Genomic DNA, 25,214 nt, shown 5'->3' with positions numbered 1-25,214 from the left:
GGCTGCTAAATGCTCAAGTCCTTCTTGGGAAAAGGTGCCCTTAGCCTATAAAAACCTCAATATCCCCGCTTCCAAAGAAGCACATAAAAACACATTGCATTTAAAAGCTAAGACCCTCATCTTGAATTCGAATGTGTTCATTCAGCTCTAACATACCCACATATTGAATTCAACTCAAATCTCATGAGCCTGAATGCTGAATCCATGCTCCAGGCGCCTGGGTTAATGCAACATATGCGCAGCATGCAGTGTCAATGGGTTAAGTGGGCGTGTACTCACCAGTACAGAGCATTGGCACTCCTCAATTTTGGCCTCTACCAGGACTTTTTTGCAATACCTGTATATAGTAGCCTACTGCATTTCAACAGTACTATTTTAGGTGAGTAAAGGCTAGGGGTGTAAATCACAGCCTCCATGACGATATAATTCAATATATCGTCATGTCGTCTGCTCCTCAGCTGTGGAATGCGCTTCCCCCTGACATCCGCAATATTGAGTCTTTACCCCTGTTCAAATCCAGACTTAAAACTCATCTATTTCAGATAGCCTATTCTTTATGATTCTTTAACTCTATTTTGTTTTATTTTATTTTTTATTTATTTTCTATATATTTATTTTTTGTTTACAATCTGTTTATCTGTCTTGTTTTATTTTGCCTCTCTCTGTACAGTGTCCTTGAGTTTTTTGAAAGGCGCTTTTAAATAAAATGCATTATTATTATCTTATTATTTGATGCGATGCGATTCTATTCTTCTATTATGTTATGGAGCTAGGGCATTGGACAGGGGCCAGCGATTCGATTATTTTCGATACCTAAAATGCCCTGCATGATACGATGCAATTTCATTGTATTGTCAGATTATATTGCGATATATCGATACATTTCGATGATTATTTACACCCCTAGTGGTGGCACTTATTTTGCCACTTAAAGCAGAAGTCGTTCACCGTACTCAATGATCTATGAGTGTGAAAAAAACATGCTATGTCCAATCACAGCTTCTCCAGCTCCCCCAAACACGTACCCCTGATCCTCTCATCGGCATTACCACACACACACACACACACACACACACACACACACACACACACACACACACACACACACACACACACACATACAGTCACAATATCTATCATGCACAGATGTGATTCGCACGCGAAGACAGATGTTGGCTGGTGACCGAGGAATGTGCCTGTCACATATAGATGATTTAATATCAGAAAGGCGCACAAGACTGCGTGATCTTTTATGAATTGCATGCATGCACCATTGCGCACCACAACTGTTGCATGGCATGTACTGTAAAAGTGACCCATTTCTCATTTTTCTGATGTGTAATGCTGGTAAGTCACACATGCAAGCACACACACACATGGCCTGAACTATCATTGAGGACACAGAGGTCATGTCCTCTGTATTTTTTTTCAGTAATGTAGGCCTAACATTTCTCTATGATGAAAATCGATGTATGATCAACAATGATAGATTCAGTCTGTATACGCCACCCCCATTTATCCTCAAGGCAGTGATTAATGAAAACAAACTTGAGTTTGACTGAAGTGTTTGAAGCATTTTAAATGTAGAGTATGCAGTACAGCACACAGTATTTGACCTCTGTATTTGAAAATCTCTCGTTACGGCCCTGTACACACACACACACACACACACACACACACACACACACACACACACACACACACACACACACACACACACACACACACACACACACACACACACACACACACACACACACACACACATTCTACTATAACAATGTGCAGGGATTGTGTGATTGTTTACATTTTCTTATTTTTCCCACATACCTTTCCCATGCAAATTTTTTATATTTCTGTTTCTTATATGTGTGGGACCAGGAGCTACATGTATTAAGAAGGAGGGCATAATTACTACTAGGCCTATAACAAGATGAAAAGACTTGAGTGCCACTCTTGCTTTCTGAATTCACCATCCTCTTTTCATCCATTTTATGTTCAATTTTCAAGGTTCAAGACTCTTTTATGGACTTTTTATTACAGACTTTCCTCCTCTGCTCTCCACAGCATTTGTGATTATTTATTCATATTTCACCTTGAAGTGTTTTCACCACATTCATTTTTTGGTCTGTTCTCTATCCTAATTTATCTCCCTTCGGTGAAAAACAGAGTTATTGACAGATTTAACTGGGGCAACAGAGAAATCCTTCACTCAGAATGGTACATTCACATGTCTTGGAGACTATCTCAATTTAAAAACATACAATAATCTATAGGCTACTCAAAATGCATTATAGCGTACGTTATGGCTACAACACTGTATACTAATGTATAGTGCGAAGTCATAATCAAAGGAGCACCATGACACTTTTTTGAGTTGGTCACTTTATTTAACAAGTCAGCCAATAGTCATAGTTGAATGAAGACACTCTTGACCGCTTCTGCTCTCTGTGGGAAGGAAACCACACTGGCAAAAGCTGATCTAGTGCCTCAGTGTACTATTAAGTCTGACGAAGTCTTGTGGCGCATCAGTGTGCTAAGCCCCTCACATATGGGCTTTCATGCCTGTGGGGGAGCAGGTTCGAATCCGGTATGGGTCATATCCCAATCCCACCCTGTTTTTCTCTCCCACTGCATTTTCTGTCTCCATCTTCCACTGTTCTGTCTAAATAAAGTCTAAAATTACCCCCATACAATTATAAAAATAGTTTCAAATTAAAATTCTCGAAGTTGCGCAGTGGGCCTTTAAGCTTAGAGCCTTGAGAACTAATCAGGCGAGGTTTATTCTACAGTGTGTCCACTACCTCACTGTACAAATTGTCCCACCTATTACACGTAAACAGAAATAGATGTGCCGTCAGCAAATCTTTGCTGTCCAGTCCCCTACTGATTCCTTTGACCAGTCAGTGTTTGCTGTTGCCTTTCAGAAAAAGGGATGGGAAATATACCTTATCTGCTGTATTCAGTAATCAATGTTTGAGGTTCCCCACCTCTCTCTCCAAACGCCAACGGTTTGATCATCCTATAAAGGAGATAAATTCTGCACCTGCTGTCCTATTTCATGTCTTGCCATTTTGTCTGATGCTGCAAGCTGTCCTACCAAACTAGCCTGCAAAGGTTCTGCCTAGAAGACTCTACTAAGTGGAAAGTCCATCTGGGAAACAAACATTGTCAGTGCAATGTACAGTAAACACGACGAAAAAAAAAGAAGAATTTAATTCTGAATGATTAATTCGGAATTAAACTTATCCATTGACAACTGGTCAACCTCTTTTGACCAATTTTGCGTTTGGGTTTCCGGTGTCACAATTTTTATCCATCATTGCATGGAAACCACTGCCCATGCGCACCGCGTCCTTAGGCTATACCCTCATACTACACCGTGGCCAATGCATTTTCCAGCATGAGAGCTTTCTACTTTCTTTGGTCCAGACCCTGTACCGCTGGATCCACCAATGTGAGTCCCAGACCAATGGCTGGGACAACGCCTATTTCTGGATGCTGCATCTGCATGCTGGATCTCTCATTAAATTATTTAAACTGTACTCCCCTCTTCAAGTTTTTTTCTGGCTGAATTACTATAATGCACTAGGGGTTATTATGGTTAGGGCTTGTGCCAGGACTTTGTTAACAGCCCATTTGTAGGATACTTTGCCGATGCAACGTGTCTCAGCAGATCTCTGGATGGACCTGTAAAGGACTGTTCTCAGTCCCAGACCAAGGCCAATGGCCAAACAAGCCATTTTGTCTATGATATTCACCTGAGTTCTTTCAAAATAAAAACGATTTCTTTGAAGATGCTAAAATGTTAGCTAAGTGCTACTTCTAGGTCAGTTAGGCACTGAAATGAACAGTGAATGTGAAGGTCATTAGCATAGCTTTTGTATTTGATGTGTGTTAACTGTTTTAGCTTGTGTAGAAACGAAGTAGAAGCTAATTATTTTCCTTGATTGTTTTATTTTTAGTTTCACTTTCCTGATGTCCTGATTTCCTGAGTTTGTGATTGAGGATTCTACATGTGAAGGATTTCCATAAAGACTTCAGGCTACATCACGGATAAAGGAAAGTTTATCTCCCTGTCTAGCTGGGTTACATTCTACACCTTAGTGAGGACAATACAGTACCTTAGTAATTTTTATTTCTGATGACAAGGCCAATGATTTTACTGCTGTTTCCGTCACTGTGAACAGTTTGTGGATGTACAGGTAACAACATCATCATCTTCAGATGAGCACAAACACACTCTAGTTCAGACATGCTGTCACGTGCATATCTTGACTCAATGGCTCTCAAAAGTTGAATGAGTACAGTAGATCTCCATTATGCATGAATGTAAACATGTAGGACATGACTGGACATACGGTGAACTGAACTCTCATATAATCACACAGGGGGGAACGATGAAAACAAATGCAAAGACAATAACTATTGATTTTCTACCTGCAACAGTTCAAAGATCCATGCACAGCTTCTAGGTGCTGGTAAACGCAGGAGTGTTCCATACTTAATACAAAAGAAATAAATTTACCGCACGCTTATTTGATTTTACACAATTATTTGACACTTACTTGACTTATTTCAGAGAGAACACCTCTGTGTCATCCTCAGGCATTATCTGAGATCTGAATGATCCATTCTGATGTTTCAAAAAACATCATGCCTCATTGTTGATTTTCTACCTGTCGATATACGCTCACGTGCAAACAGGGCTTAATGTATGGGTGGATGTATGTCGGGGTGAGTACTGCACAAACCTTTGAAGTGCTCTTCATTTCCCATCATGCATTTCTCCACTATTCATCATATTCTCATTGTGGAGTGGGATGTGTGGAACTTGTCGTGCAAAATCCCCATAATTGTACCAGACGGACGGTGTAATCTCCAGCTGGTTAAATGTGCTGTTCGCCTGACAGTCCCTATTATGCTCCAGATCTCCTATTCAAGTGCGCTCTCTCTCTCTCTCTCTCTCTCTCTCTCTCTCTCTCTCTCTCTCTCTCTCTCTCTCTCTCTCTCTCTCTCTCTCTCTCTCTCCCCCCTCTCTCATTGGTTCAGTTTCCATAATGATTTCCTAGAAAGATGAGTAAAAAAGGAGCCTCCCTGATTTAAATGCAGAATGACAGAATAATAGATAGGCCCCTCAAAACCCCCACCTCACCCCTCACCCCCCTATCCCATGCAAGCCAAAGTGGCACCCAGAGAATGGATGTGATTGTCCTCGTCCTGATGACACAGGCAACATGTGTGAGTGAGGATAGTCATCAACAGGAAAAAAATGAATAATAATAATTATGAATCATCCTGCCAGTCAAGCTTTACAATGCAAATGCTGAAGTTTCAGTATAGATGAAAATGTAAAAAATTAAAACCATCCTGAGAGAGAAACGGTTCATGTTTGGAAGGGTGCTCATGCACACATGCCTTCCTGATGGAGTGTATTGACTGATAGGAGATTATAGGCCTAGTGTGTATTGGCAGGATCACATCACTGAAAAGAAGAGATAATCATCAACATATTTGGCAGTCCATTGGACTGAAAGCTGCAATCTACAAGCTGTCATAATGTTTCTGTTGTGAAGGCGTATATACCGTAAATAGCTTACATTAAAATCGTATTTTCTGTAACAAAACAATGTGCAGAATGATGCAACTCTTCTAAAGCTAGTCGAACACGTGTTTTGACTGGCTTTTGCACCTTATATGTACGCCTTAAATGTACACCTTAAATGTACTCTGTAAATGTGTCTGTTGTACAACCAACCTGATGGTTGAACCCTCACTAATAACGTAGGCCTATTGCAAATGCTAGACATTTGTAGAGGTGGGAGAAAACAATGTAGCCGTTTAATGGCTCAATTTATTGTTTGTTTTCCCATAACTAATGAATGTGAACGCCTGTAACATATTGAGTGGTTTGGTGTAGCGATTGACTGAAATGCAGTAAAAATCATAAATCATCTTTATACAGTAATCAGGGTATTATTTTCACATACTGTACATTAGATTTTATTGTTGTCACTTTACAGGTTCTATCTACTTTTAAACAGACAGGGACATACAAACACACACGCATGCTCTCTCTCTCTCACACACACACACACACACACACACACACACACACACACACACACACACACACACACACACACACACACACACACACACACACACACACACACACACACACTGACGACTGTAGATACATCAGTATGAAGTGTATATGAATGAACTGTATTGATTCTGTAGGTTCCCCATAAAATGGCCAGACAGAAGGAGCAGCTGCTGCCATCAAATCACATCAGCAATGTTCAACATGCCCATCGACCCACTTGAACCCCTGAACCCACTGGTGCTCACATTTAAAGACCAAGGAAGTTCCAAGAAAATCAATAAAAAAATGATATGCCTGAGAACATCCTCGTTTGTTCAGGTCATCTTAATCAAAAGAGCTACAGTAAGGTTGGACAGGTCCACTTTCCAATGATAATATCTTCTGATTTTCACATCATAATTCGAAATGGTCTCTCAGTTGATGACACAGCAGGCCAAGAAGTCCAGTTGCCTGCAACTAAACTTTTGAATCATATAACATATAGGGCCTACTCGATTCCTATTTACAAACTCTTTTGAGAACTTTCCAATACACTCACCCAGCGGGTCTCTTTTCCCCCAGCCTCTCCACTGATACCCAACAAGCACACAAATGCAAAGCTAAAAATGTGTAGAAAATGGAAAAAAAAACATATTCAAAGGGTGAATCAGATAACGTACACCAACCATCATTAGAAAGACGTCATTGATATTTTTTTTCACCTTTTGACATTATGTGGGCTCTAATATTCACCAACTTATGCTCTGATGAATGACTTTATTCTGAGACATACCGTTTTTTTTCATGTTCTTAAAATTGCATGCCAATTTTCATCTCATCTGTATTCAGCCCAGTATGAGAAATTGCAGTTAAGAGTCTAAATCAGGTTAAATGACAAATTGCATTTTGTCTCATTCGCAGGAGTGTGAAGCACCTCTTCAAGCAGCCATTTTCCCCTCACCCTCTAAGTCTGAGTTTCCTCCTACTGAGGTACAGTAATTAGGCAGATCGAGCAACATTCAGAAACATGAAGCGAGAAACCAGACAGAAATCTATTTATCTAAAATCTAATCATTTGTCAAACAAAATGAATCTCTGATATGCCTCAGTGCCCATATACTCAACTATTACTTTTGACGTAATGTACTTTGTGTTTGTTTGGAGAATAAATATTCAATGAGATGTCAACTTTGTAATATCGAGTTTTGTCACATACAGGGTTGCCAGATATGCTGGGCTCCAGCCCAACCGGGCTGCTTGGATGGCCATCTTTAGCATATGCTTTAATTTATTCAAAGCGACGTACAGTTATTATTTGTCAGAGTATTGGTTACAGTCCCTCGAGCAATGTTGGGTTAGGTGCCTTGTTCAAGGGCACTTCAGCCATGGATAGAGATGTAGGGAGAGGTCAGGGGGGATTCGAACCTGCAACCCCTCAATTTGAAAGACCAACTCTCTAACCACTAGGCCACAGCTGCCCATATGTGTTTTTTCCCCCTATAGATTTATGGTTAGTTTAAATAGGACAGGATTAATAGTAGTAGTACCCAGTTGGTTTTTGAGCATTTGTGGGTCTGGAGATCATCTGTTACATCTGGCAACCCTGGCTCCATACAGTATTGACGTTACAACTTGGTTTCAAGGACACCCTACCCCTCTTGCTTGGTTTAGTAGAGCACCACCGCTCCCAGCCTCCATCTGAGCTTCAGGTGTTGTCACACCTAATCTCATCCACAACATGCATAGATATCTTCAACAGTTGGTGTAATACCTAACCACTGCTCACCTTCAGATTGTGTTACTGTGGAGGGCTGTGCAACAAATCCCATTTGTCACCTACTGTTACTATTGATTTCTCACCTCATCCATCACGACTCACACATATGTTACTAAGCCTGGATGAATGCACAGCCTCCGTGTGTCAGGTTGTGTTAAGAGGTGGGAAGGCACCTTGGCGAGACATGTTCTTTTCAATCTCTTCAAAAGGCTCACAACATGTTTTTCCAGTGTTAATTCAACTCTTATAGAGGGTTAAATTTAACAATCAGTGTGTTGATCTTACTCTGTAAGTGTTTTAGTTTATACTGGTGCACGAAAGTAATGTTGATTAAAAAAAACTGCCATACAAAGCCAGAAAGAGCTAACCACCCAATTTGTCAGAACTAATGTGAAGGCTTGGACATGTTGTCACTGAAAATGGATGAAGCGGAACCATGAAAAGGGTGACGCTGTGGTGCATTAGCTCAGAATGAGAGTTGGAATCATCAACATGATGTTCACTACCGAGCCTGCACAACAAACAAGGTGTTTGCACTGGTGCTGGTGCGTAACAGATGCACACCATTTTCAGATGACAGTGAATTGGTGGCATAAGGATGAGAATAAAAACCTTAACCCGTTAAATTACGGCGTTATATACATTTGTTCTTACCAGAATGTCAAGTATGGCAGGTAGCAGGCTTCACTCGGGTTTCTTGATTCATTTTGAAGGTGCTGCTGGCCCAAATAAAACACTTAGAAGCAAAGAGAAAGGGGTGCACCTTGCTTCAAACTGTTTATGTTTGTGCACACACACGTTTCGGTTGCATACTGACGAAGGCACACGCTGAAACGCGTCTGTGCACAAAAATACAGAAAACCGTTTGGTGCAAGGTGAGCCCCTTTCTCTTTGTTACCAGAATGACAATGACCGTAGTGCATTACTAAAGGCCCTGTGTTACGTCAAACTGTAGTACTATGGTGATTATCCTTTCAATGACTAGTAGTGCCTCAGATGTTACGGCGTGCATTAAGGGGCTGCACAAGGAAGAACGGCAACGATAGAAAGGGTAATAGGGCAAAGCGAAGTCAGCAGACCTATGGTATGCCCTGTCGTTAACTCATCATAGGCCTATGACACTGTGACCAAGCCTCAATATACAGTATGACGACGAAGGTTTCCCCTGTGGTGGTGCATATAAGCTGACAACTGACAGATGGCGTGAGCGGCATTGTAGCAAGTTGCTGCATTCGATTATACACATCATCCTTCATCTTCAATTTAATTCAAATTAAGTCAATACTTAGAGAGTCAGTTTAACATCTTCTAGACAGCATTTAGTCCCACAGTGCTGTCTAAGTACTGGATTAGCACTGTTGTTTATTTCATGGGTAACATCCCCAGTGTGGGTTTATCCACGTCTCTGGGTCTCTCTGTGCCTCTCTCTGCCTCTAAATGTGGATCACGTCTGCTGTGGTGTTGTGCTGGATGGTGAATACCAAGCAGCATCTCCCCTCCCCATGGCCACAGATCACCGCCTGCCTGGTTGCCCTGCCTGCCTGGAGAGATGCTCCACTGCCGTCTGTCTGCCAACATGGCCTGCTCTGATGGAAGGAAGAAAAATAGACAGAGGCAGAGTGGGGCTAAAAAAAATGTACTGATGTAAAATTCAATGCAAAATCAGCCTGTCTTGTCTGGATTTTTGAGTGAGGTTTAAACAAACCTCTCAAAGCCTTTTTCATTTGTCCAAATTACCTCATGGTTTCAACCTTGAGCCATTCACTAAGTGACCTCTTTTCATTTCCTGTGCCTTTAGGTACTATGCACCCTTAAGTATTACAGTAGCCTATGTGATGCCACACAGACAAAGCTGACCTGTTCGCCAAATAGCTTTCTCATTTTAAATGAAATAGTTTTTTTAAAATTACATAACCATATCCTGTCTAGCCTACAGTACATCATAATGCTGCCACCCACCCCACAAAGCCTAGCAGTCCTGGCCATCTTCACACGAACAGTCGAGGTGAGAAGTGAATCATGGTATGGCGTGGAAGGCTTAGCTTCAGAGATCTCACAGTGAGGACTGGAGAGCTCGTTAGGGAGCTCTTGAGGCAACACAGCCGGCATCGGAATTCCATACGTATGATAAACACCACCAGCTACCTTCTCAAACACTCTGGAATTTTCTTGTGTGCCGATTGTCTCCTTTTTTGTACAAATATTTCTACTGAATCCTCCACCTTCTAAAACAGATGAGCGGTGACCATTCAACATTTTAACAGATTTCTTTTGTCCCCGTTTCATGACAAACTCATTTTCTCTGTCTTGGTGACCTACTTTTCAACGACTGTAATGTTTCTGTTGTCATCGTTGAAAGTGTTTTGTAAAAGCCACAGTTATTTACTTCAAGTTTTTTTTTATTTTCATGGAAAAGCCGATTCTGACATGCCTGTCTCCTCCCTCTCGTCCTCAGCGGTCCCCGCTTCAGCTGTAAATCAGCAGGGGCAGATCTGACATCGCATCCAAGACACGCACATGCAAAACACATAATTTGAGGACAAGGACTGAGTGTCACAAAAGAATAGAAAAGAAATAAAGAATAAAATAGGCTAGAAGAATAAAATGCTGAAAGAATAAAATGCTAAAAAGCAGAGCATAATGAGCTTGCATTCGTATTAGCTTGAAATTATCGACTGAGCATCAAATTATGAAGTGTGAAGATCGTGCCATGCTGATGTCAGCCTAAAATGATAAAGTGCATGGAAATAATGGAGATGGATATGGTGACCTCAAAAAACAACCTCCTAAGTAGAATTGTCTTGTGCTGAGATATTAAAATATCACACACACACACACACACACACACACAAACACACACACACAAAAACGCGCACACACACACACACACACACACACACACACACACACACACACACACACACACACACACACACACACACACACACACACACACACACACACACACACACACACACATAAAAATGCACGCACGCGCACACACACACACACACACACACACACACACACACACACACACACACACACACACACACACACACACACACACACACACACACACACACACACACACACACACACAAGCACATACACGCACACGTACACACACACACACATCAAATAGTCATTATTTTTTGCCATAACAACTATTTGGTTAATAGCTATTCATGTTGAATGCAATACATCATACAGTGTTCATACATATCAAGTTCATACATATCAGGTTCATACACATCAATTCATACACACCAAGGGGTTTGGATGGCATACTGTAGGCCTGCATAACAAATCATGCCTAGTAGTGTGTGAATGCGGTAAATATGTACAGCCTTTGCTGGCACTTGCAGCGGCGTATGCACGCCGTGATGCATACTGTACATCAGATCAACTTGGGATTTGGATGGCCGACTGCATGCCAAAGCATGCCAAGCACTGAGTGAATGTATGGGGTAAACAAAACCTTTGCTGCTGCTTGTAGCTCTGTACAGAAACTGAAACTGAATGGCTGAACAAAAGCATCCATATTGTATACGAAGAGCTTTGTTGCAAAATGACTCTGTACATTTATATCCATTTTGGAACATTTTGGAAAATTGGCATTTTTGTATTGTCCATTGCATATGTAACATAATGGGATATGTGCCTTTAAAACGCATCATAAGTCTGCCATGCGTTCGTGCACCATGTGATCAGCGCACACCAATTGGCAGTGCTTGGCACTCTTTAAATAGTTGGCACAGCCCTCTCGGAGAGAAGGTGGCAGATTTGTGTGTGCTCTTGTGGCGATTGTGCCCTTGTTGGGTTTGGTGCCGCTGGTCGGGTCGACTCCGTGCAGGGCCCCACTTCACGGGAGAGGGATTCCGTGGGGCAGGCTATTGTCTGTTCCGGAGGTGCGACTGCAGAGCGGTTACTAACTGTCTACTTTCCCGGCGCTCTGTATTTGGTATGTAGCCGTCGCCTCTGTCCTACATCGCACTCATATATTTTAATTACAAAAGTGCTCACTATGGCTGTCACTGTCGCGTTATAGGAGCAGGTGTTGTGCGCCCGTCGCCTTGTGGTTACGAGACAAGCGTCGTTTTCTGCACTGTTGTGGTAGGTCCCCATCATCTGCTCATAGCCTACTCCTTAAGTGTGCAGTATCTGTTTGCTTGTGTTTTACGGTAATTTCTGTGTGCAGGTACGTGGATCTCCACCTGTTGGCTGTCTGCGGGCTGCTGCTATAGCCTATAGTTGCCGTAAGGATGTGAATGACTGTGTGCGCGCGAATGTGTGTTGTTCGTTTTCTTTGATTTCCTTATTTTGTGTTAAAGAGAAAGTGAGAGTTCTCTACCTGTTATTTATTTGTTTTCTTGTACTTTTCTGTTGTGTGTTTAAGGTTCGCCCCACTCTGCTTGGGCTCTCCCAGTGCACGGGTTTTCCCCAATTAGCTGGTTTGCCGTGCGCGTTTGTAGTGAAACTCCACTTTGCAGTGTTACTGGTGTGGGCTTATACTTAGCGTGTATTCTACTTTATTTATTTTTGCTGTGCTGTGTATATTTAGTGGGGAAACCTTGGCCCATGTGGGGGTGGGTCCAGCAACCTTTATTCCATCTTAATTGTGGACTACTAAAATAAGTGTAAGATAATAAAAGAAAATAAGTGATTTGAACCCTGTCTTTGTGATCCTTAACGAACCTGTGTTGCTTGTTGTTTACTATTACTGGTTGGAATTAAACTAATATTCTGGGGGCGAAATTCCCTCAGTGGCGTAGTCGTGCAAGCTGTTTAAAATTGCTAATTATTATTTTAGTAAATTACCCAAAATTGCCACTCTGCTACACATGGCATTGCATTGCAAAATGCATTTTTATATAAAAACGTATGTTCTCAAAATATTTGAATGGCAACAAATTCATTCTGAGATCAAAGGACGTCTGAACAGTCATTTCCAATAATAAAATGCAAATGTGAAAAAAATGATGTTTAAGCAACGAAACTCTTCATATGAATATGGATGATGGCTAAAAATATTTACATACTGCTCTGATGTAAATTTCCATGAGAATGCAGAACATGGTGATAATGCTTCTTATAAACCAATTCACCCTTTCTGTGAATCTCGGCTCACCTTACCTCTGCTGCAGGAGTTAAAATAGAGGTCTACTTTAGTGATTGAAGAGCTCTTGTGTCTAATGAAGAGAGATGTCTGCCTTTTCAAAAAAGCGTCTATTAAGGTCATCCACTGGTGTGCTGGGTGGAACCTTGAAGGACAGAAAAAATATTGATGCATTTCACAATTTTTATGAGTGCCAGGCATGTCCTTAATTTAAAAAAGAAATGCTATTTAATGTTGTTTAAGTATAACAATGCATGCTACAAAATTGCAGACACCAATGTATTACACTACACTAAGCAATCCTTGACAAATTGGCCATTGTGGGCTGCATGTTTCAAACCGATCAGGCTGGAGAATGACAATGATGTATTGGGACTGAATCCTTGAAAAATCAAAACGTGCAGCTCAGTCATTTTTGTGTGTGGGTTTCTGTCCTTGAAAGGCATCTTGGCAGAAACAGAATTTGTCAGACCAGATGGTGCTCGATAACACACTGTGATAGATTAAGCCCCACTCTACCCAAGGTACGTCAAGTCAAGTGACTGGGGATGGCCACTGCCACACCTGACAAAAATGTTTGAAACATTTTGGGTGCTGACATTTTTCTCAGATATTTATGTTGATGTAGGCTTAGGCCTAATTCACACCAGAGCGGGGAAGCGGGGCGGGACCAGAGCGATTTTTACCGGCGGTGGAAAAAATATATGGAAACAGATCTGTCCTTCCAAACCAACGCGCGACAGTCTGACAGCAGCGACACGGGAGACGGCGCGGAAGACAGCCCCGCTCCGCACTGCATTTGGAAAATAGAACTCGAGCGGATTTTGGACGGCAGCGGCCGGCGCTGTCCAGTTGAAATGAATGGCAAAAGTAGCAAACAAGCTTTGGCTGTGGGGGGGGGGGGCTTCGAACAGGACTGGCAGCGCACGCCAACGCTGTCGGTGTGAAAGGCCAAGTGACACACCGGCCCAAACTAAGCAGAAATACATCAGTCGTCTTGCTGTCGTTCCGCCACGCGCTTGTGTGAATCTGGCCTTAGATGTTCGTTTGTGTATTCACAATAATGTTGTGCTGTGCACAGTGTGCAGTTTTACTGATATGTTACTATAGTCAAGAAAATGTCAAGACGCACAGTTTTTATTACCTCCGCCAAGGACTTCATTTCCTATTTTTAGATTGAAAACCAGATCATACATCATTGTCACCAATAAAGCAACCTTCATAACACAAGACAGCCTCACCTCTGTTATACATTTGCTGTTATCAGGATGGGAATGACAAAGTTATAATGACGTCTCTGTTTACAGTAATATCATGTATTGTAGGCCTATAGACCAGTGCAATGTCTATGTTGTAGTGTAGTGTGTGTAGTGGTATGGAAGTGAACATTTTCAACGACAGTTATAGCGTTCCAGTGGCGGAACGGTGTGCAATATTATATGAGGCTACATTGAACTTGGCATGGGAGTTATGGAAGCCCAGATATCCTTGATGCTGCCAGCTGATTTTGTTTGTTGAACTGGTGACCCACGCTTCCCTCCTGATTTTACCCCGTACATTACCATACCACGTTGCTTTGGTGGTAGGCTATGCACACTCTAACTCACCAGAAATAAAACCCCATTGAAAATGGATGTTATGTCTGGTGAGTTAGGATGCTCATAACACCAAAGCACCAAAATGTGGTATGGTAATCTATGGTATGGGGTTTAACATTATTGATGGAACTATGGAAGTAATACATTTTTCATGATATTCTAATTATTTGTTCAGGAGCTGTTCATACTGTACACACAGTGTAATCAAGTCAACTTGACACTCCACAGTACACTACAAGAATCCCTCACGTGGGAATTTCACATTTACAAGCAGATATGAAAACTCACATTTTTTTTCAAAAGCATCTTAAATAATTGAGACACAAGATTTAAAAAAAAAGATAGTGATGGAGAAAGCCATCCAGAGCCTACACCCTCTTGACTTCTGGGTAGAAAATGATTACACCGCTGGCAGGCAAACATGTCATCATTAAAAACAACTCAGAGGCTAATTACGTGCCAGTCGCATGGCATCCTTTGATACTGGCGGCTCTGCCTTATCTCTCTGTTTCCACAGCCTTTTTGCACAGTGCTTCAAATGAGAATTTTCCCGAGTCGCACGATATCTGTGCCGTGTGCTGAGCTAAGCTGAGCTGTGGCTGGATAAACGTTTCCACTTTAATTAATTAGCAAAACCGATAGAGATAGCAGAAATGGGTTTAGCGTGCATGTGGCTTGCCGGTTCCATGAACTCTGTGGTAATGAACATGAATAGTAAGTATGAATAGCAAATAAGCAGTGGATGGGAACTTATGCTGTGCCCCCTATTGGGACCTTCAAAGCGCTGACCATGAATGCGCTCCCAGCATTAGTGATTTATTTGCTTACAGAACATGTGACACTACCCGCCAGCAGCATAGCATTCTCCAGATTGCATACACTTGTACATGTATGCACACGCACACACACGCATGCACGCACACACACACAGACACACACACACACACACACACACACACACACACACACACACACACACACACACACACACACACACACACACACACACACATACACATACACATACACATACACACACACACACACACACACACACAGGCACAGGCACAGGCAGACAAAATCTGAGATAAATAGAGGGAGAGAGAGAAAGGGGGAGAGGAAGAGACAGGAAGAGAAAGGTTCATAAAGTGTAAAGGCATGGCCATGACCCCTGGTGGTTAGATGTTTTGCATTCACATGCGGCCAGAGACACATGCTTGTGAGGCAGAGGGTGTGGAGCACACCACACCACACCACAGCACGCAAGGCAACGCAATGCAACGCGACACAACACAACACAACACAACACAACACAACACAACAGAAACACGACATGACACGACACAACACGACACACCACACTACAACAAAGAGACAGCGCAACGCAACCCAGCGCATCGCAATGCAATGCAGCACAACACCACACCACCCAACACAAGGCAGTGCAACGCAACAACAACGCAACGCAACAGAAACACAACACAACACCACACAACACAACTCACCACAACGCAATACAATGTAAAACAACACAACGCAATGCGACACCACACCACACCACACCACACCACTCCACACACCACACCACACCACAACAGAGAGACAACGCAACCCAACACATTGCAACGCAACACACCACAACACAACACAACACAATACAATGCAACACAACACCACACCACCCAACACAAGGCAGTGCAATGCAACACAATGCAATCTAACAACGCAACGCAACAGAAACACAAGACAACACCACACAACTCAACGCAACGGAACGCAACACAATGCAACACAACGCAAGGCAACACAACACCACACCACCCAACACAACGCAATGCAACGCAATGCAACGCAACGCAAGCAGAGACAACACAACACAGCAGAAACACAACACAACACCACACCACACCATGCGACATTAGGGCAAGGTCATTTTGCTCTTTCCTGTCCTCCTCTAGAAGTTCTATGCACCCTTATCAATAAACGTGTTTCATAGGCAAAACAAGGAAAATAAGAATCTGCCCTACAAGGTTAGATATGGATCAGCATGTGAATGGCTTTCTTCACTATCTCATTTTCATTTTGTTATTCTACTAAAAGCCATAGCAGTATATTAATAGATTCAGAGTATCAGTAAAAAGAAAAAAAGAAGATTCCTGAATGTGAAATCTCATTAAATTTTTGCCCGTGTACCCCAGGTGAGTGCAGGATACTAATAGATACAGTCCGTAGAGCCATTCACCACACAAGGGAAGGTAGCAATTATGTCCTTAAACCACAAAGAAGCAAATTATTTGCTCCAGCCATTGCTTACACAAGCAGGCTAATGCAATGGCTGAAAGACTCTCCTCTCCAGTGAGAATACTAGATGGATAAAAAGCCAGACTTTTTTAGTAATGGATTTCAGTGGAGTTACACGGAGAGTTACAGTATGAATCAATTATGCTGTCGCAATTCATACAGTATATTAGTATTTAATATGAGTGGGTATAGGCGACATTGAAATACAAATATGTATATGCAAGGAGAGAGAGAGAGAGAGAGAGAGAGAGAGAGAGAGAGAGAGAGAGAGAGAGAGAGAGAGAGAGAGTTTACAATTTGTCCTAATATTTGATTGTCAAGTTGATGAAAGAATACATTAAAGGGACACTGTGTGAGATGTTTAGCTGTTTATTTCCAGAATTCATGCTGCCCATTCACTAATGTTACCTTTTTCATGAATACTTACCACCACCATCAAATTCTAAGTATTCATTATGACCGGAAAAATTGCACTTTTCATACTTGAAAAGGGGATCTTCTCCATGGTCCGCCATTTTGAATTTCCAAAAATAGTAATTTTTAGCTGCAAAAATGACTCTACTTGGACCATACTAGAAAATATTTGTTTATTACTTAGTAAACTTTCATGTAAATATCAAATTTGGCGATAGCCAACCCAGTTTCAATGAGCAGCATAGTTGCAGTACCTTTTTTGACCATTTCCTGCACAGTGTCCCTTTACAGTAAGTTCTTTGTTATTATATTTCTGGCACAATGTGTATTCTGATTGCAAAATACTGTATTTCAGGTAGTATGTAGGCCTACACATTATTTGCATGTATAACATATACACACATAAACAGAACAATATATAGGCCTGCTGTATTCACATTTTTCTGGGACACCAAACTATAGCTTCATTAATAATAAAAAAAATGTATCTGGTAGTTCAATGAAAACACCACACCCCTTGAATTCTATATCCTCCTCTCTGATTGGCTGAGGGGAGCAGTGAGGGGGCGGTGGCCTTGATGGAACTCGGAGCATGAGAGTGTGTGTGCAGTGCTCGCTACGAGGCAGAAGAGGGATGATATGCAAGCCGCTCTTCTCAGCGTTCTTCTCAGTGTGTATGTGTGTGTGTGTGAGTGTGTGTTTGAGTAAGCTTATTTTAGATAGGGAGCCAGAGGTCTATGCTGCTTGCTGACTAACTCAACTTTAGCATTTTCCCATCTCTCTCTCTCTCTCCTTTTCTTATCTCTCTCTTACTTTCTTTCTTTCCTCCCCTCTTTGTCTCTGACATTTTTCTTCTTTTTATGCTTGTTAACCTACAAGGTAGCTCCTGTCTGATCAGTTTTTTCCCCTTTTGACTCGGCTTCTGCTCTAATCTTCCTGAGGTTTTTCTTTTTTTTAAAACAAAGAATTTAATCTCTTTCATCTCTTACTTTCATTGCTGTCACCATCCCACCATTCTTCAATTCTCTTTTCTCAGTCTTCATTCCTTCTTCATTCTGTCCATTACATTTGTCCATGTTGCTTTCATGCCGTCAGTCTTTGTCTTTCCCTTTCATCACTTTCATTACTTTTCCAACTCCCCTGGGTGTTCCTCGAACACTCTCCACTGTGCCTGATAGATGAGGACAGGCTAAGGATTTTCAGGGAGAGAGAGAGAGAGACGGAGAGAGATAAGGTGAGAGAGAGAAAGTGTGTGTGTGAGAGAGAGAGAGAGAGAGGGAGAGGGAGAGAGAGTGTGTGTGCCTGTGCATATGTGTGTGTGAAGGTGGTTTACTTGCTCGCTTGTGTGTGCTGTGCGTGAGAGTTTATCGAAAAAGCTGGGGGTGTCGTCAGCGGATGCGCGTGCCAAAGATGTTTGCGTGTGCATTTGCTCGGCTCCAGCAGAGGAGAGAGCCCCTAAATGAGGAGCTACATCAGCGCACCTGCTTACACAGCTCCCTCCCGTCCGTCTCCTGCGCACAGACCACAGCCAAGCACAGCAGAGAAGAGAGCAGCAGAGTACAGCACTCTACCACAATCGTCCCCACTACCACTACTTCGCCTTCACTGAGATGGCTTGTGTCTCGTGTTTTGTGTCTGACGATTGACTCCAATTTAATGGATTGAGGAGCCGTGTGAGAGACACTTTCTGGACCCTCAAAAGGGGTTGGGGGGACAGCACGCAAGCTTCAAGGACTGGACTTAAGCTGCAGTTTTTAAAGCTGGACTTACAAAAAAAACAAACAGGATTTTTAAGCTGAATAAGCTACAGCCGGAAAAACAACTAACGAAAATAGACACAAACAACCAAAACAGGATTTCAAGCGTGGGAATTAACTGACCATGAATTTTTCTATGCACCTCGGACTGCTCCCGAGCTACCTTGACAGGAACCTGAGTCGTTTCCTGGACAATGACAGCAACACCTCCTTTCCCTCCTCCTCCCTACAAACCTCCTCCTCCTCCTCCTCCTCCTCCTCATCGGAGGGCTGCTACGAGCAGCTGCTGATCCCCACGGAGGTCTTCCTGGCGCTGGGCATCATCAGCCTGCTGGAGAACATCCTGGTCATTGCCGCCATCTTGAAGAACAAGAACCTCCACTCGCCCATGTACCTGTTCATCTGCAGCCTGGCGGTGGCCGACCTGCTGGTCAGCGTGTCCAACGCCTCGGAGACCATCGTCATCGCGCTGATCAACGGCGGCCAGCTCACCATCCCCGGCCAGCTCATCAAGAGCATGGACAACGTCTTCGACAGCATGATCTGCAGCTCGCTGCTGGCCTCCATCTGCAGCCTGCTGGCCATCGCCATTGACCGCTACATCACCATCTTCTACGCGCTGCGCTACCACAACATGGTGACGGTGCGGCGGGCGCTGCTGGTGATCTCGGCCATCTGGGCGTGCTGCACGGCGTCCGGCGTGCTCTTCATCATCTACTCGGAGAGCACCACGGTGCTGGTGTGCCTCATCAGCATGTTCTTCACCATGCTGGCCCTCATGGCCTCGCTGTACGTGCACATGTTCCTGCTGGCGCGCCTGCACATCAAGCGCATCGCGGCGCAGCCGGGCAACGCGCCCATCCGCCAGCGGGCCAACATGAAGGGCGCCATCACGCTGACCATCCTGCTGGGCGTCTTCGTGGTGTGCTGGGCGCCCTTCTTCCTGCACCTCATCCTGATGATCACCTGCCCGCGCAACCCCTACTGCACCTGCTTCATGCTGCAGTTCAACATGTACCTCATCCTCATCATGTGCAACTCCGTCATAGACCCCATCATCTACGCCTTCCGCAGCCAGGAGATGCGCAAGACCTTCAAGGAGTTCTTCTGCTGCTGGTGTAGCCTGTCCAGGCTGTGCCTGTGCGAGCTGATGGGGAAATACTGAGATGTGAGCAGGAAGGGATGTTTTCGGCAGTCTGCTCAGGCTTCGTGAAGCACTGAGACCTGAGCTGCAAGGGAACAACTCCGTCAAATTTGCAGTGGAATTTTAAAATACAGACCGTTAGATCGACACCCAAGTGTTAAATGAAGACTTTTCATAAGGACTTCAGGAGTTCTTCAGCTGTTTTGTGCAGCCTGACCAGTCTATGCCTGCGTGTGCTGATGGGGAGATACTGATATAGGAGCTCTAAAAGAATGGGAGCCACCCTGGCCAGGCTGTGTACAGTAAACTTTGCAGAGTAAAGACCGTCACTATGGATGTTAAATACACTTCTCTTGAGTGTTGAATTCATTCTCTAAGTGTTTACTGTGCTGTGTGCCTGTGCGAGCTGATGGGAAAGTATTGAGAGATCTAAAGATCCAAAGGGAAGGGAACATTCTCAGCAGTCTGCTCTCCGCTTTGCCTGTGCGAGTTAATGGGGAAGTACACAGAAACTGATACGTAAGGAAACAACTCACTCAGTAAAATGTGCAATGTTAAGTCAACATTTAGACAGGAGTTGAATCAGCACTCATACTTGTTAGTCCTACTCTCTAAGTGTAAAATTAAGATGTGAACATTTTCAGCAGTCTGTCCAGGCTCTGCCTGTGCGAGTTGATGAGGAAGTACTTAGATCTGAGATCTAAGGAAAGAACATTCCACAGCCGTCTGCCCCAAGCTATTTACAGTAAATTTTGGAGTAACACTCTGAAGTGTTGAATTCCCTCTCTAAGTGTTGAATTAACTGTACTGCACTGTGTGATTGTTTGAGTTGATGGGGAAGTACTGAGATCTGAGGAAGAAACGCTGCCCGAAATCTATTCACACTCTGCCAGTCTCTGGCAGATGATAGGTACTGAACAGGGCCGGTGACAGCTCTAGCTGGGCCGGGACAAAATCATCTGAAAGCCCCCCCTGAAATCTGAGACCTACGGAAGGAGCATTTCCCTGCGCTGTCTGTGTGGGGAAGGTATGGGAAGGTACTGACATCTGAGGAGGGGACTGTCCCAGGCCAACAAGGTAGATGAAGCTGTGGAATTTGTTTTCTTGTACCTGTGTGTATGTGTGCCAGTATGCGCCTGTGTGTGTGTGTGTGTGTGTGTGTGTGTGTGTGTGTGTGTGTGTGTGTGTGTGTGTGTGTGTGTGTGTGTGTGTGTGTGTGTGTGTGTGTGTGTGTTAGGGCTGGGACGATTAATCGACTATAAAAATTAGTCGACAAGAATTTTCGTAGTCGACTAATGGTTTCATTTAATTCAATGCTTTTTTACTTACTTTACTAATGCTTTATTACTTAATTGAAACCTAAAACTGCCCAGTAGGTATGAATTGGAAGCTCATTGTGAGCTCAGGGACATAATTTTAATGATTTCTTTCTTTTTTCCCCAATTTCCTTGAAGATTAAAGTGCTAAAGTACTTGAAAAAATAATCGTTTGACTAATCGACTATTTGAAAAAAATAGTTGATGGATTAATCGGGAGAAAAATAATCGTTTAGGACAGCCCTAGTGTGTGTGTGTGTGTGTGTGCGCGCGCCTGCGTGTCTATCTTTTTTCTTTTTTTTTTAAGAGTTTCACATCTTTTTTTCTATTTCACATTCATACACACAGAAAAAATTGACTGACCAAAATGTTCGTCCTGCAAAGACACAAATAAGGAAGCTGTATCGACATGTGGAACAGGCACCATACACTTTCAGGTTGTGGACCATAGCTGTGGACCATAGCTCTGTCCGTGGAGCTCAGGAGAATCGAGGTGTACATTTTGTGAATATATTTATATGACAAGCAAGGTAACAAACAGGACCCCTATGAAAGCGGTGTGTGCGTGTTTGCCTAATTGCTGAACAATTCAGAGGTGGAAATATCTAATTACATGACTCAGGTTGCTGAGGTAGGCTTGCGCACACACACACACACACACACACACACGCACGCACGCATGCACACGCGCACGCACAGGCACACAAATGCAGTGACTGCCTGAGCAAACGCAACCTCAAGCTTTCCTGGAGCCTTGCACATATTGCAAAACATGCACAGAGAAATGCACACATAATTACAAGCACGGAAATGCACACACACACACACACACACACACACACACACACACACACACACACACACACACACACACACACACACACACACACACACACACACACACACACACACACACACACACACACACACACACAAACACACACACACAAACGCTTGTAATTAATGACAAAAATGCTTTTGAAACCAACATCAATGGTGTTATTCGCACTGGTTGTTTTGACTTAGTGTTGTTTGCTATTGACTTGGAGTCTGTGATCAATATCGCTGCTTGCTGTATTGTGTTTGGCTAATGAACTCTTAGGTATGCAGTACAACTGACTGACTGATGGGAAAAAAAAAGTTTTTATATTTCATTGTTTTTGCCAGATATGCTTTCAATGACAAACCGTCCTCTTCTTCAGTTCTTCAAATGGAAGTTTTCAATTGAAACATGAAATACATTCATCTATTTTTATGTGTCTGTGGTTAAAAAACAGTCCGCTATATTATAAGTGAAGATAAAATAAATCTTCCAAAAGCTGAAAGTAGTCCAGTTTCACGGGAGTTACAGGACAATAAAGGCCAAACATTTTTTTAAAAACATTTTTCAAATATTTGTACATTGGGATTCTAGACTTGCCATCAAAGAGCTCCTGGTTTATTGCAAACATGCACACATATGCGCGCACACACACACACGCACACACACACACACACGCACGCACGCTCACACACACACACACACACACACACACACACACACACACACACACACACACACACACACACATTTATTTTCTTTCTCGGCCCTGAGGCATTTAGTAGACTCACTGTGCAGAGTGAAAGACTTAAAAAACATACAGTACATCAACGACCTTGTATAGTTCTTACGCCCATGCAGACATGATATGTAATGCTATGCATTCACAAGGAAAAAGACTGACAAAGCGCTCAATGCAGTGTGCAAAAATACAGTACTTGATAATGTATTATTCTGTTGAATGGTCCGTGTTGTTGAAATGTCAATGTCTCTATCTCAGAGATGTCAGAAGTAAAAGTACTAGAGGTGAATTCATGATACTAGCATGTGATATTACGTACCTTTTATGCAGTTATTCCACTAAAAAAGGTAGACAGACTGTGTTGTTACCGAAAAGCACTAAAAATCTACAAAGTATCCACCAGAAATTGTATAGGGCCTACTTAAAGACGTCAGAATCAGCTGATAGTAAGACTGGAACACTGGTCTACTGGTTACTCTGTGAAGTTACCTGTGTTTTTCTATTTTTCACTTCTACTTCTACTTTTGGCATCTCTGCTTTCTCTCTCTATTAAAGTATGTATAGCCTATGTATTTGACAGATTTGACAAGCTCATGTTGCCCAGTTCACTGCTCGCCGCCTTAAAGTGTTACACTGTGATGTGCACAACAAAAGTGAATTTATTTTCAGTGGATGCACCCAAAGATATTTTAATAAAAGATGTATGCATTGACTCCTGTGTCTTCCTTGACATTCAATAATCCACTGCATGTCTGTGTAATAATGAAACAAAAACAACCACATATTTTGTTATTGCGCTCTGACAACAAAAGCTATTTTAAACTTTAAACAGCAAAGATACCAAATATAACTCTTTAAGAGTTTTAATGAATTCATTTTCAGATAATATTTGGTCCCAAACTCTAAAATAGTGTTAATTTTAGTTCTGCTCAATGTCATGTAAATATTAACAGCAGTAGAGTCAGTACAGTGCTGTACGGTATACTGGCCACCTGCAGAACTTAACACAGACATTTGACAGTTAGAGTAATATGTCAATCCACAGTACTTTAAATACTCTGGATTAATTTAAGTTTACTCAGAAATATTGAAATTATTATTATTATTATGATTTAGTACAAGCAGATGAACAACACTACTGCACAGTATGAATGAGTTATGCTATCGCTCTCTTGTGCATTTGTGATACTTTTTGAATGTTGTTCACGGAAAAAAATAAATAAAAAATAGACCAAAACAATGCCAATGTTTCAGAGTAAAATGTATGAACATATGGACATGAACATATATGAATCAAGATTTACATTACACAGTGGAGAGTCAAATTATTCTACAGCTCTAAATGTTTACACAATATTGAGTAAATTTAGCTCTAAAAATGTTACACAGAGAAAAAAAAGTGAAATTAACAAAAAAATTTAGCAGCAAATTCACATCACTTAGTTAATTTCAACTCAAGAGTCATCTTTTTTATTTTTTTTTATTTTTTTTGTTTTTATTGTATTACAATAACTCACTGACATCGTAAGCAACAGCTGTGTCCCTGTTTTCAACTGTTGTTTATCCAACATCATCAGGGGAACAAATACTTAGCCATTAGATCCTATGCATTTACAATGCATATTTAATCACAGCTATAACCTTGCATAAAGCAAGGCCCACATAATTTACTATTATGGAAGGATGGACCTTTACATAAGCTATAGTACATTTCAGTCGTTAAAATAGCTGAAAAACGGATTAATAATCATTTGTTAACAATTGAAAAGCAGAAATTGCCCGTAGAGTGTAGCAAATGTGCAGACATCCCTGTGACAACCAAGAATGCTTCCTTCCCTAAGAATAAATAAATGGTGAGCCTTATTGGAGCACATCCAACCAAGAATGCTTCCATCCTCAAATAAAAATAAATAAATAGTGAGCCTTAGTGGAATTTCCCATTAGTTGTGATATTCATGGAAAGTGTACACGTCTCTCTCTCTCTCTCTCTCTCTCTCTCTCTCTCTCTCTCTCTCTCTCTCTCTCTCTCTCTCTCTCTCTCTCTCTCTCTCTCTCTCTCTCTCTCTCTCTTTCAAATGAGGATGTAGCAAACTGTGCCTTTATTTGAGCTAGCATGAGGTCAGGCACACTCAGGTAGG

General features: G+C 42.3%; 1 protein-coding gene across 1 annotated transcript; it reads left to right on the top strand.

Moving 5' to 3' along the window:
• The first annotated feature begins 18,527 nt into the window (after positions 1 to 18,527).
• LOC134455659 (melanocortin receptor 4-like) lies at positions 18,528 to 22,300 on the top strand. The gene has a single exon (XM_063206871.1). The coding sequence runs from the start codon at positions 19,179 to 19,181 to the stop codon at positions 20,217 to 20,219; it is 1,041 nt and encodes a 346-aa protein (XP_063062941.1). The 5' UTR covers positions 18,528 to 19,178; the 3' UTR covers positions 20,220 to 22,300.
• The last annotated feature ends 2,914 nt before the right edge of the window (positions 22,301 to 25,214 follow it).

This window comes from Engraulis encrasicolus, chromosome 9, assembly GCF_034702125.1.
Source record: "Engraulis encrasicolus isolate BLACKSEA-1 chromosome 9, IST_EnEncr_1.0, whole genome shotgun sequence".
NCBI lineage: Eukaryota > Metazoa > Chordata > Actinopteri > Clupeiformes > Engraulidae > Engraulis > Engraulis encrasicolus.
Note: the sequence above shows the minus strand (reverse complement) of the source record. Positions and strands in the feature narration are given on the sequence as shown.